We start from the raw sequence: 12,329 nt of genomic DNA, 5'->3' as shown, positions 1-12,329 counted from the left end.
TCTAGCCCTTCTGCTTTGCAAGACTGGAACTTTCTAGAAGACACTTTCATGTACATTGATGGTGCAGAGACCTATGCAATGGGTCTATGCAAGAGTTTCCATTTGAGATAGTCCTCTAGTGATAGGCTAATAAGTTTTAATACATTTAACACTTCCCACAAAGGAGATGACATCAGTGTCTCATTACTTCTTTAGTCCTATTGCTTTGAGGGCCCTGGTAATCTGAGGCATTTCAACTTGACCTCCAACTCTTCATTCCCTCCTCTAGATTAAGAACCACTAGCTCAGGCTGGCAGTGTGCACTAATGACATTCAGAAGCTCCACTGTGGAGGTCAGCCCGCAGTCCTGTGGCCTCTTATAGCACCTGGGGCCGGCAGGGCACACTGGTCTGAGCTGTTGTTTCCCACTCCACTGTTTCCCTAAGGACTTTGCTCCTTTGGATTTCAGAAATTAATCAATCTTTCATAATTTATGGCAACTTAAGGTACATTGCCTGCTGAATCTGGAAACAGACTGGTAGAAGAAGTCACTCTCCTCCTCTCCTGACTTTTTTGTTTCAGGTCAGTTGCTGTACTCAAAGTACAGCAGATAACTAGATGTAAGATCTATAGTAAATCAGATTTCAACCTTTACCCTGGAAACAAATCCCATTTCAAATCCTAGGGAAGGCCAGGATTGCAGTTGAGCCATGGGGTCTGGAAGTAGAGAACACCTGCTCCCTAGATAGATTTCCTGTATCCATACACACTGCCTGCCCATGGGCCAGTGCTTGGTGTGTATGCCACACCTGTCACAACTGGATGCTAGCTTCTGTGTTGTCTTCCACATGGCTGGCAGCACCACTTAAGCTGCTGGGGGACGACACATCAGCAGGTACAAGGCCTTTGGAAGAACTGAGCCCCACTGCAGCCAGCCTGGTGGGCCAGCCTCTCCCAGGCTCCTTTACCTTCTGCCTCCCTAGAAAGTGCCTTGCCTTGTACTTTGAAGCTAACTAGCCAGTTCTCTGGCTTTGCCCCAATAACTGTGATCAAAAGTAATAGAATTGAATCTTTAAAAGAGATATAGTATTACATCAACAGGCTGCATAAAGGAAAAAAATACCTACTTCTGGCTGGAAAGTGACAAAGATGGGCACACTAAATTTTCCTGAGCCCCCTCCCCTGAATCCTTAAAGTTTGGTTAAAGTTTTGGGAAGGCAGGAGTAAGCAGATGTATGGGGATGAGAAATGACTACCCTGGGTATGTTGGGGCTCAGCTTTCCAGGAAGATCTGCTCAGTTTCAAAGAAGCCACACACACGGGCATTAAGTTGTGTAGCTGTCTTTAGCTGGGCAGGAGTCAGGCTCCTGGGCTTAGGACTGCTTTGGCAGCACTGCAGCATCCAGACTGGACAGATGTGGGACTGGTGTGTCCCTACATACAGTGGGAGTACCAATGGGTGAGCCCAGGGCCAGGCTGCCCAATGTTAGAGAAGTGGACTGCAGGTTAGACTGAGATAAATACTACCTTTAAGGTTTGCAGTAAGAAGTGTAGGCTATGCGGAACTGGTATTTGTTATTTTCTAAAAAGCTATTTTATTACTGCATGTTTCCAATGTCTTTGTGAATGTGTGGCCCAACCCTGGGCGCAGCAGTTAGTGCTGGAGCTGGAGTCTGACTTGTGACTGTGCCTCACAGATGCTACTGCACAAGCATTTAACCAGAGTAAATGCCAAACAAACCATATGAGGAGCATACTTTTTAAGAAATTAATTTATTTCAGTTCAGATATTTTTTGAAATATAAAAATTAGTTGTATTTTTTAAAGCTGTAATTCTTGTAGACATTCTGTGGTTAAACATTTGATTGTGCTAATTAAAAAGTCACCTATGGTTTGCACTTCAGCTATGTGAAAAATAAAAGATTCTTTGGAAGGTGACATTTGGGCTGCTGCCACCAATTGTTTATTTTTTAGGGGGTAGAAGATTGAATAGGAAAGCCCCTGGTCATATCTAACTCCTACATCAGGAAGGAACTGGGCATGTCCTTAGGGGAGGGCTGGAGAAAATTACTACATTGTCTGTATGCAGGGCCTCATACATGGCTAACCATAGTGTCTACTTCCAAGTAACACCTCCACCCATTCTTCTTTGGGTTGCTGATGGCAAGCTCACCTACTGTACTGACTACATCTTATTCATTTATGGAAACATATAATTGCAACTGCAGAGTACAATATTCAGAATTTCCTTGTGCAACTGTAATGGTCCTAATTCAGTCCTCCTTTGGCATCCCCCTGGGCAACAAAACAGAATGGGCAGCATGTCAGGGGAGAGCCAGTTAACTTAGACCAAGGCAAAGAAGATGCCAGAATCATTCTAGTAGCTTCACCCTGTGTTGCTGTCTATAAGACTAAGGCCAAATGACTACACAGTATCTAGGTTTTCCAGAATAATTATAATTATATACAGCTATTGGGAATGTGAGGCTTAAATTTAAATCCCTTAATAACCTGTCCCAGAATTATCCCAGGCTTTTATAGGTTTTGATCTGTAAAAACATGAGTAGTCTGAAAGAAATCCCCTCAAAGGGCACAAAGAGGTTTAGTTAGGTCCCCTGTGGGGCAGCCATGGTATCTCAGGTGGGCACTGAGTCCAGGGGCAGGTGGCTCCCTGGCTGGATTCCTTCAGACTTCAGGCACTCCGGGCAGTGGGAAGGCAGAAGCGAAGCTCTCTACTTCTGTTCGGAGAGCTTGCAGTGCGCTCTGATACTTCTCATCTTCTGCCAGTTTCTCCTTGAACTCCTTCATTGTGGCCCTTACGCTCATGTCCTTCTGAATCTCCAGAGTCAGCTCTATGCCTGTGCACAAAACAGCAAGTCCCCTGTGGGGCTGCCCCTCAGTTGGGCACTGCCACAATGTCCCCGTCAGTGGGAGTGACCACACTTTATGGATGTCAGTGTACCCCTCAGAAGCCACTCTGTGTGGTGTCCCTGGGCAGCACAACACTCATACACCTCCCAGGCAAGATGCCCTGGCTAGAGTGATTTTATACTCAACATTCATGCAGAAAGCCCCCCTTAGTAGTAGGGATCTTATCCACGCAGGCACACTAGATAATCTAGGCATAACAGATCCTTACCTCTGTGGATAAAGTGTGCTACCTTTTGGAAGTCTTTTTCCAAAAGTCCTCGAGAAGTCAGTGCTGGGGTCCCCAGTCGCAGTCCGCTGGGCCGCAGGGCACTCTTGTCACCTTTAAGACAAACAGGGCTGATGCGCTGTTCCCAGTATACCAGTGTGGCCACTTTGCATTTAAAAAAGGATGCTTAGTTAAAAAACTTGACATGAGGATCCTGGCAAGCATACAGCTGACTTAAAAACGAGAGGTGGAACTCATGGCAGAAGGAGGCAGGATTAGTCTGAGCCATCGTGCTAACAATATGCAAAGTAATCTGTGGTGTGGCTCTTGCTCCTACAGAGGATAACATCTGCCTGGATCTGGCTATGTTGCCAACATCACAACACCAAGGGATGCTGTCTGTTTTCAAGAGGTCCTGTCTATCTCATCAACAGCTGTGTTCTTAGCAGGGAGAGAGCCCAAGGTCAGTGCCCTCACCAGATGTCTCCCACCCGCCAAATACCTTCATCAAGCTGTCAGGCCAGATTAGGAAGAAGGTGGAAGGGAAAACCATGGAGGAGTCTTACCTGGGCAGGTATTCTTGTTGCAGGCAATAGAACAGGCTTCTAGCACCTTCTCAGCCCTTCCACCATCTGTACCCTTGGAACGGAGATCCACAAGGATCAAATGGTTGTCAGAACCACCTGAAAATGGAGTTGATAAATGGAATGCAGAAGGCTGACTATACCAGGTGAAGGAATCTTTTTTTTTTGGGGGGGGGGGGGGCTTGAACTCAAGGCCTGAGCACTGTCCCTGGTTTCTTCTTGCTTAAGGCTAGCACTCTACCACTTGAATCACAGCACCACTTCTGGCCTTTTCTATATATGTGGTGCTGAGGAATCGAACCCAGGGCTTCATGTATACGAGATGAGCACATTACCACTAGGCCATATTCCCAGCCCCTTCTTGGGGCTTGAACTCAGGGCCTGAGCACTGTCCCTGGCTTCTTTTTGTTCAAGGCTAGCACTCTACCACTTGAACCACAGCGCCACTTCTGGCCTTTTCTATATATGTGGTGCTAAGGAACTGAACCCAGGGCTTCATGTATATGACAAACACTTTACCACTTTCTCAGCCCCAGGTATCTTCTTCCAGAGTAATGTTGGCAGGAGCAGTAAGAGGCAAGGCCAAAGTCAGGAAAGTGAGCACCCACCACATGAGCCAGAACATTAACTACCTGTGAAAGCAAAGCTCCTGGCCTAGGAACTGGAGAGGAAGAGCCATTGTGAAAGGGAGGAACTTAAGGCTGTTAGGTAAAACATCTAGCAGCTGCTATATTCCAGACTGCCCATGGCACAACATACCAGGTGCTGCTGGGACAAAGAATGTCTGGGTTAGGGTCTTCTCAACTTCTCTACAAGTGCCTTGGGAACTTCCCGAGTCTCTGGCATTGGTGATATAATCATCATCACCATGGGATAAAGTTGTTCTGGTTGCTAGGGGCAGCTGGTATGGCAAGAGAAGGAAGAGACCACAAAGCAGGTCCTCCATCTGAGGCTGGCTGACTTTGTCCTGAGGTGGCCCAAGTCATCATAGTAATAGTGACGGTGCCCAGAGTCTCTAGCCATATCTGCAGACCACATCCTGACCAGAGGAACTGAGGGTTGAAATCTAATGTACCATCCTCAAGGCAAGTAGGGCTGTCCACCACGTTTGTACCTGTCACTATTGTGTAGCCCAGCTCTGTGAGGGTCTCAGACAGAGCCCTGCAGTTGGCGATGACCTGCAACTGGTACACTTTGAATTCCATACTCATGGCTTGCTTCAGGGCCACGGCAACCCCTAAACAGAGAGACCACAGGTCAGCCAGGCAGGATGGGACTGGGGCTGAGAGAAGGGGAAACAAAAGCAGCCCTTGAATCATCCATAGCTGATTGCACTGTCATCCAACGAGCTGAGGACTCCTGATTGCACTGTCATCCAACGAGCTGAGGACTCCATTTCCCACACAAATGATAGTCTTGTACTTTCTTTCCTATGCTAGGGATGGAACCTTGGGTCTTTTATGTGATAAGCACACCCTCTTCCCTCTAAGCCATGCTTCAGCCCTACTGCCTTAACCCTGATTGCCTAGCTAAATCTGCAGACCTTACTGAGCAAACCTCTGAGGAGACTACCTTGGGAAGCTGTTCTCCAGGCATAGAAGCTCAGTAGCAAAACAGTTACCATGAAAAAAAGCAATGCACACACTAAGTGTGATGTGTGAAAATGAGTACTGAACTGCTCCAAAAGCTGGTGCCTGGCTGCCAAGTTATATAGCTTTCTCCATTCAACTCCAAATGTGAGTGGCAGCTATTTTTATACCACCCTCACTCAGGACATTTGCCTTCCATTCTAAGGTTGGATTCATAAAGGGACATGTAAAGTAGTGGATCATGCAAAATCCATACAATAGGGTCCTGGCAAAAAGCCTCCTGTCTGTTTAGAAAGCTCTGGAAAGGCCCATGGTGGCTGAGCATCAAAGACCCTAAAATTCCTAGGTGGCAGGAACTAAGGGTGCTGAACATGCAGGTGCAAATTCTCTAGGCTCCAACACCTCCTATGCCCCATGCCTAAGACCCCTTCTCCATGGACAGCTGCTTTTTCTAGTTGTTGGGAGCGGAGCCAGCAGCTAATGTCATTCTGACCTCTGGCTGTGTAGTTATCATGAGGATATGCTAAGTGCAAGGACATTTGTCTACTAGTAACTCAGCCCCTCCCCAGAATTGCTTTACTATGCCTGCTGGAGTCCATTCCTATGTTAATCAACCTCATCCTGTCTCTACTGCCATCAGATGTTGAGGACTTCAAAACATTTTGTGTTCTTGAGTTTTAGCAACCCTATGCTATTCTCTGGTTCCTAAACTGCATATAAGCTGGAAGTTAAGAATAAACGCGCATCTGCAGTCTTGAGTTACAATCTTGAGCTGCAGACCTCCCTTACCCCATCTTTGCCTCTTGTCCTTTTTCTCTTGTCTTGTATTTTTCCTTTTCTTTAATCCTTGCCCCCCCTCAGTCAGGATTCCCTTTTCGCTGCCAGCTGGCTCCAGCAGATCTAGTCTCTGGAAACCAGTGCTTCTCCTGATTTAGAAGCCACACTTTGTCCTGTGCCTCAGCACAATTGTCACAACAATCACCTTGTTACAATAGGACAGGGAGACAATACTGAGACCATCATGTATGCCCCCAGTAGACTTATCCAAATAGAAGGAATAAGTCAAGTCAAAGAGAGACTGTGGGGCCAACATGGAGTCAAACTTAGGAGTTACTGTGACCACTGTGGCCTCACTGTGCCAGGTACAAAGGTTAGACATGAACACCTACCCTGCTACAGGCAGGGTCCATGTGGGAGAGGCAGTTCACTCTGCAGGGTTTGGGCCCTCATCTTCCTCACCCTTTGTTAAGCCCTCTCCGATGTAAGATTTCTCCTCAAAGAGGGCATCCTTCACAAAACCCAACCTGACCCATGGTTTTGTTTGATGGCAGCCATCTGAGTGGAGCAGACACTTTCCTCTGGCCCCACATGGTGTCAGTCTCAACCACCTGCCTTCTTTCCCATGTAGCATCTCCTGGACAGAGACTATCCCTAAGTTCCTGTACCAGTGTGTAGGATCTGGCACATGCTTTGGAGGACATAGGTGAGGTGGAAATTACGAACCACAGGATGACTTCTGCATTACACAGGGTATATGCATGAATGGCTGAGTAACTTGAATAGCATCTGATGGCTTTTGGGTGGGTTTGGAGACACATTACCAGCAATGGCGTGGTTGTGGGGACCCCCTTGCAGGCCTGGGAACACTGCAGAGTTGATGAGAGACTCTAGTTCGTACATAATTTCTTTTCCAGTCTTGGGATCAATGCTGCGCACGCCTGGGGAAGAAAGCCATCAGAACATGAACCCATAGGCTGACTCATCTCTTTGGTATCAAACCCAAACTGGCTGTGAGCATTAGGCACAAGCTCAGCTCTTACTTCTAGTGGCGAGGAGAACTGTTATATAATGCCAGAACAGAGTAGATGACAGTGCCCTGGATCTTAGAGAATAAGGACATCATGAATGGATGGTTCTGGCTGGATTGCTGATTTCAACACATACCTGCCCCAAGTGATGGTGTCTTTTCTTCTTCTTTTTTTTTGGCCAGTCCTGGGCCTTGGACTCAGGGCCTGAGCACTGTCTCTGCCACTTGAGCCACAGCGCTACTTCTGGCCGTTTTATGTATATGTGGTGCTGGGGAATCGAACCCAGGGATTCATGTATGAGTCAATCACTCTTGCCACTAGGCAATATTCCCAGCCCATGGTGTCTTTTCTTAACAGCACATCACTGTAATGAGGCCTTAAAAGTTGAAAGGACAGGAATATTCCCCCACTGAGATGATAGCAGGGCATAAGCCTCAAACTTGCCAGATAATGCTCAGCTGGTTCTGTTCTGAGAAGATGTTTTGATAGTTATGCTAACTGCTATTTGGTAGTAGCAATATTAACATTTATGTAGAGCCTCTTCTGAGCTGATAACTACTCTAAGCACTTAAGAAATTCATTGAATCCCCATAACAGCAGCCCAGAGACATGGGTGCTAGCTATTATTATAGTCTCCACTCTGGAGGTGAGGCAGGAGACCCAGAGAAGCTGCACAGGTAGCCCAGGATCGCACAGCAAGCAGCAGTACCAGGATCTATTCTGGCCAGCTCATTAAAAAAACTCCCACACAGCAGGGAAAAACCAAGTGTCTCCTGGCAGATGGGAATGGCTTCCTGGCTTAGGAGGTCTTCAGAAGAGTATACAAACCATAGGGCACTGGGAAGCGAGTGGGCACCTGGACGGGTCTGCCCTGAAAGGGCAGGGTGACACAGTGCCCATAGGGTTGACTTCCTTCTGCTCATGTAAGGCTGGGACATCAGATGTCACCACAAATTAAATGACATGACTGCTAATCAGCTGTCCATAAATCTAGGAATCCCAAAATAAGGAGTCCCTAGAGAAAGTAGGTTGTAAAGTACTGGGAAGAGATATTTCTCATAATGACTAAACTTACAGTAAGATTTATGCCTCAGGAGCTGGGAATTTTGGCTTAGCGGTAGGGTGCTTGCCTAGCATGCATGAAGCCCTGGGTTCAATTCTTCAGCACCACATAAACAGAATAAGCTGGAAGTGGCGCTGTGGCTCAAATGGTAGAGTGCTAGTCCTGAGCAAAAAGCTGCTCAAGGACAGTGCCCAGGCCCTGGGTTCAAGCCCCAGGACTGACAAAAAAAAAAATGCATCTGTGTTTTATAGTTTCATTACTGTCATTCTCTTTGAGAAACATGCTATATTACAGCAAGTTCACAAAAAGACTGCTGTACTCTGAGGCTTCCTGGCCACCCTGGCCCACCAAGCATACTTTCATCCACTCTTATGGGGAGGACTAGTTGAGTGTGCTTACTAATCCGTATTCTGTTTTGGAGACAAAATCTTGCAGACTTTTCTCATCCTCCTGAGTAGCTAGGCTTATAGGTATGAGCCACTAGTGCTTGGCTTTTATTTATTTATTTATTTATTTATTTATTTATTTATTTATTTATTTATTTATTTATTTATTTATTTATTTATAGTACTAGGATTTGAAACCAGGGCTTTAAGCATTCTAGGCAGGTGCTCAACCACTGAGCTATACATTCAGCCCCTCTTCCTAGCACCTGAAGACACAGAATGAGGCTATGATTCAGAGCTTCTTTCTAGATCCCCTGTAAACCCTGCCACTGTTCCTTCTGATGCAATCTTTTCAAGCACTGGACCTTTTTTTTTTTGCCAATCCTGGGGCTTGAACTCAGGGCCTGAGCATTGTCTTAGCTTCCGTTCTGCATCTGAGCCACAGTGCCACTTCCTGCTTTTTCTGTTTATGTGGTGATGAGAAATTGAACCCAGGGCTTCATGCGTGCTAGGCAAGCACTCTACCACTAAGCCACATTCCCAGCCCCTGGATCTTAATATTTTCTACTTTTTAAAAAATTTTTATTTTTGCCAGTCCCAGGGCTTGATGAACTCAGGGCATGGGCATTGTCCTTGAGCTTCTTTTGCTCAAGGCTAGCACTCTACCACATGAGCCATAGCCCCAGTTCTGGCTCTTTCTCTCTATGTGGCACTGAGGAATCAAATCCAGGGCTTCATGCATGCTAGGCAAGAACTCTACCACTAAGCCACATTCTCAGCCATTGATATCTTCTTTTTAGTTTTTTGTTGGTCATCAGGCTTGAACTCAGGGCCTGAGTGCTCTCCCTGAGCTCTTTTGCTCAAGGCTGGCACTCTACCACTTTGAGCCACAGTGCCACTTCTATGGTGGTTAATTGACGATAAGAGACTCACAGACTTTCCTGCCCAGGCTGGCTTCAAACTGCGATCCTCAGATCTCAGTCTCCTGAGTAGCTAGGATTATAGGTGTGAGCCACCAGCAGCTGGCTGAATCTTAATATTTTCAAGAAGTGCCAAATCAAAGTTGTCCTGTTTCCACACTTGCACTTGAACTCCTCAGGGGAACTGTCAACCCGGAAACCACCTGTCCCAACCCTGAAAGTTCACCTTTCCTGTAGAAAATCATGCCGGCACGGCAGCCTCTCAGAGTCTTGTGTGTTGTGGTGGTCACCACATGGCAGTGTTCAAAAGGTGAGGGCACCACACCAGCTGCCACTAGACCACTGATATGTGCCATGTCTGCCATGAGATAGGCACCGCACTCATCAGCAATCTTCCGCAAACGTTCATAGTCCAGGTTGCGGGAGTAACAGCTCGTCCCTGAGATAAGAGAGGAGACATGGCAGAGTCAGAGCTGTACCTGTGTTCTGAAAGGAGAGAAATCCTTTGACCCAGGTTCAGCGATCCAAGGAGGAAACCAGCAATGAGCTAGGGAAGTAGGGCTATCGTTTTTGTGTGTATGTATGCCAGAACAAGGGCCTGAATTTGTGGCCTTGAACTTTGGCTTGGCTTTTGTGCTCATAGTTAGTTGGCTCTCTACCACGTGAGCCACAGCTCCACTTCCAGCTTTTTGGTGGGTAATTGGAGTCAAGAGTCTCACAGACTTTCCTGCCACAACTGGCTTTGAAAGGAGATCCTCAGCTCTCAGCCTCCTAAGTAGTTAGGATTACAGGTGTGAGCCACTGGCACCCAACGGGCAGGACCATCTTTACATCCTCAATAGGTGGCTTCAGTGCTGCCCTGCTCCTTACCTGCAATGATCAACTTTGGGTGGAAGAGGCGGGCATTCTCCTCCAGCTGGTCATAGTTGATGTAGCCAGAGTCTGGATAAACCTATAGGGTCAAGGAGAGACATAGGCTCAGCTGCTTCCTCTGGTCACTCCATGCCTCTCGCCCTCCTACCTGAGCCTGCTCTATCTGCTACAACAACAGAAAGAATGACCAAGGCCAGGACCTGAAGATGAGGCAAGGCCTGCATGAAGGTACGCATGATCAAGTAGCTATCACTCATAGACCTTAGGGGGGAAGAGAGAGCCTTTCCCCTGGGCACTACTCTTTCTTTTTTTTTTAATTTTTTTTTTTAATATATTTTTTTGTTGTATTTTTTTTTTTTTTTTTTTGGCCAGTCCTGGGCCTTGGACTCAGGGCCTGAGCACTGTCCCTGGCTTCTTCCCGCTCAAGGCTAGCACTCTGCCACTTGAGCCACAGCGCCGCTTCTGGCCGTTTTCTGTATATGTGGTGCTGGGGAATCGAACCTAGGGCCTCGTGTATATGAGGCAGGCACTCTTGCCACTAGGCTATATCCCCAGCCCAATATATTTTTTTAAATTATTAATTGAACATAATTTTTTTTACAAGGTGTTGTGCAAAGAGGGTGCAGTTACATAGTAGGGCAGTGTGTACATTTCTTGTGATATCTTACAACCTGTTTTTCCATCCCTTGTCTAGGTCAGGTAGACCCATATGCAATATACAATGTATCAAGCACATATACAGTGTTCACAGACTTGGTCTCTACTGTCTCTCCATCTCCCTTTGTTAACAGTCATATATCAGGGAGATCATGCCCCTTTGTTTTCTGTGTTCTAGGCTTGTCTCACTCAACATTATTTGTTCGAGTTCTGACCATTTCCCTGCGAATAACAATATTTCACCATTCCTAATCGCTATGTAGTATTCCATTGTGTATAAGTACCATATTTTTTGGGTCCATTCGTCTGTGGAGGGGCATCTGGGTTGTTTCCAAATTTTGGCTATTGTGAATTGTGCTGGGCACTACTCTTGATAAAGAAGAACAATAAGCCAGGCAGAATGAAAAAGACTCAACAGCCAAGCCCCACGTGGTTACAACACACTCAAAAGTTACCTTCAGGAACAAGACCAAAATGCCTGCTAACAACACTTCTAGTCCAAGTTCCATGAGGCAAGAAAAAGAAAAAGCATGACAATTAGGAAAAGAAAGGGAAAAAAAAATGGACACTATCCAGAGACAGCACCACTGTGCATCTAGAAAATCCAAAAGACTCTCTAGAGACAGGCTGTGAGAGTGAAGAAGTCACTGAGTACAGCACCCAAAACCAAAATGGGCCTAGGTTGTAGCTCGGTGATAAGATGCATGCTTACCATGCATGGGCGGGCCCTGGATTCCATCTCCAGACACCTCCATGCCCAATGTCAACTATATGTGTATATATAATCAATAGAAATAGAGAACAAAAATGCAATAATATCAAATGTCATAACCCATAGACATCTAATACAAGATATAGAAGACCTCTGCATAGACTATTATTGAGATTTCCACTTGAGCCACAGCACCACTTCCAACTTTTTCTGTTTATGTGGTACTGAGGACTTGAACCCAGGGCTTCATGCATGTTAGGCAAGCACTCTACCACTAAGCCACATTCCCAGTCCTTATTGAGAAATTTTAAAGTGCTATAGTTATACTGGAGCAGTACATATTTGTGGAAGGACAGATAACCAGACACAGCAGCAGAGAGTTGAAAGTTGAGCCCTGTGTGAACTAGGTTATCTAGCCAGTGTCAGGGATGACATAGCACAGCAGTGCCATGGGGCAGAGAATGGCCTTTTTAAGCATATAAGTAAATGGGTCTAGGTCAACTGAATACCCATAGGAATCTGTTGTCTGGGGGCTCCCTCATATCACACAAAATCCCACTCTGGCCACACAGCCCAAGGGCTTGGAGTCAGTTTGTCAAAGAAGCCCTTGCACCCATGTTCA

The 12,329-nt window shown here is 46.3% G+C and overlaps 1 protein-coding gene across 2 annotated transcripts in view; it reads right to left on the bottom strand.

Moving 5' to 3' along the window:
* Nucleotides 1–1,733: 1,733 nt before the first annotated feature.
* Nucleotides 1,734–12,329, bottom strand: part of Shmt1 (serine hydroxymethyltransferase 1) — a 46,608-nt gene continuing 36,012 nt past the window's right edge. For both annotated transcript variants that reach the window (XM_048366684.1, XM_048366683.1), the window contains exons 6-12: nucleotides 10,336–10,417; nucleotides 9,692–9,904; nucleotides 6,890–7,006; nucleotides 4,814–4,936; nucleotides 3,682–3,798; nucleotides 3,119–3,229; nucleotides 1,734–2,837 (exon numbers count right to left, since the gene is read on the bottom strand). In XM_048366684.1, coding sequence (XP_048222641.1) covers nucleotides 2,665–2,837; nucleotides 3,119–3,229; nucleotides 3,682–3,798; nucleotides 4,814–4,936; nucleotides 6,890–7,006; nucleotides 9,692–9,904; nucleotides 10,336–10,417 — 936 coding nt within the window. In that variant the 3' untranslated portion in view covers nucleotides 1,734–2,664. The remainder of the gene's footprint in view (nucleotides 2,838–3,118; nucleotides 3,230–3,681; nucleotides 3,799–4,813; nucleotides 4,937–6,889; nucleotides 7,007–9,691; nucleotides 9,905–10,335; nucleotides 10,418–12,329) is intronic.

This window comes from Perognathus longimembris, chromosome 17 (assembly GCF_023159225.1).
Source record: "Perognathus longimembris pacificus isolate PPM17 chromosome 17, ASM2315922v1, whole genome shotgun sequence".
Lineage (NCBI taxonomy): Eukaryota > Metazoa > Chordata > Mammalia > Rodentia > Heteromyidae > Perognathus > Perognathus longimembris.
The sequence above is the reverse complement of the archived record's forward strand: the minus strand, read 5'-3'. Positions and strand labels throughout refer to the sequence as shown.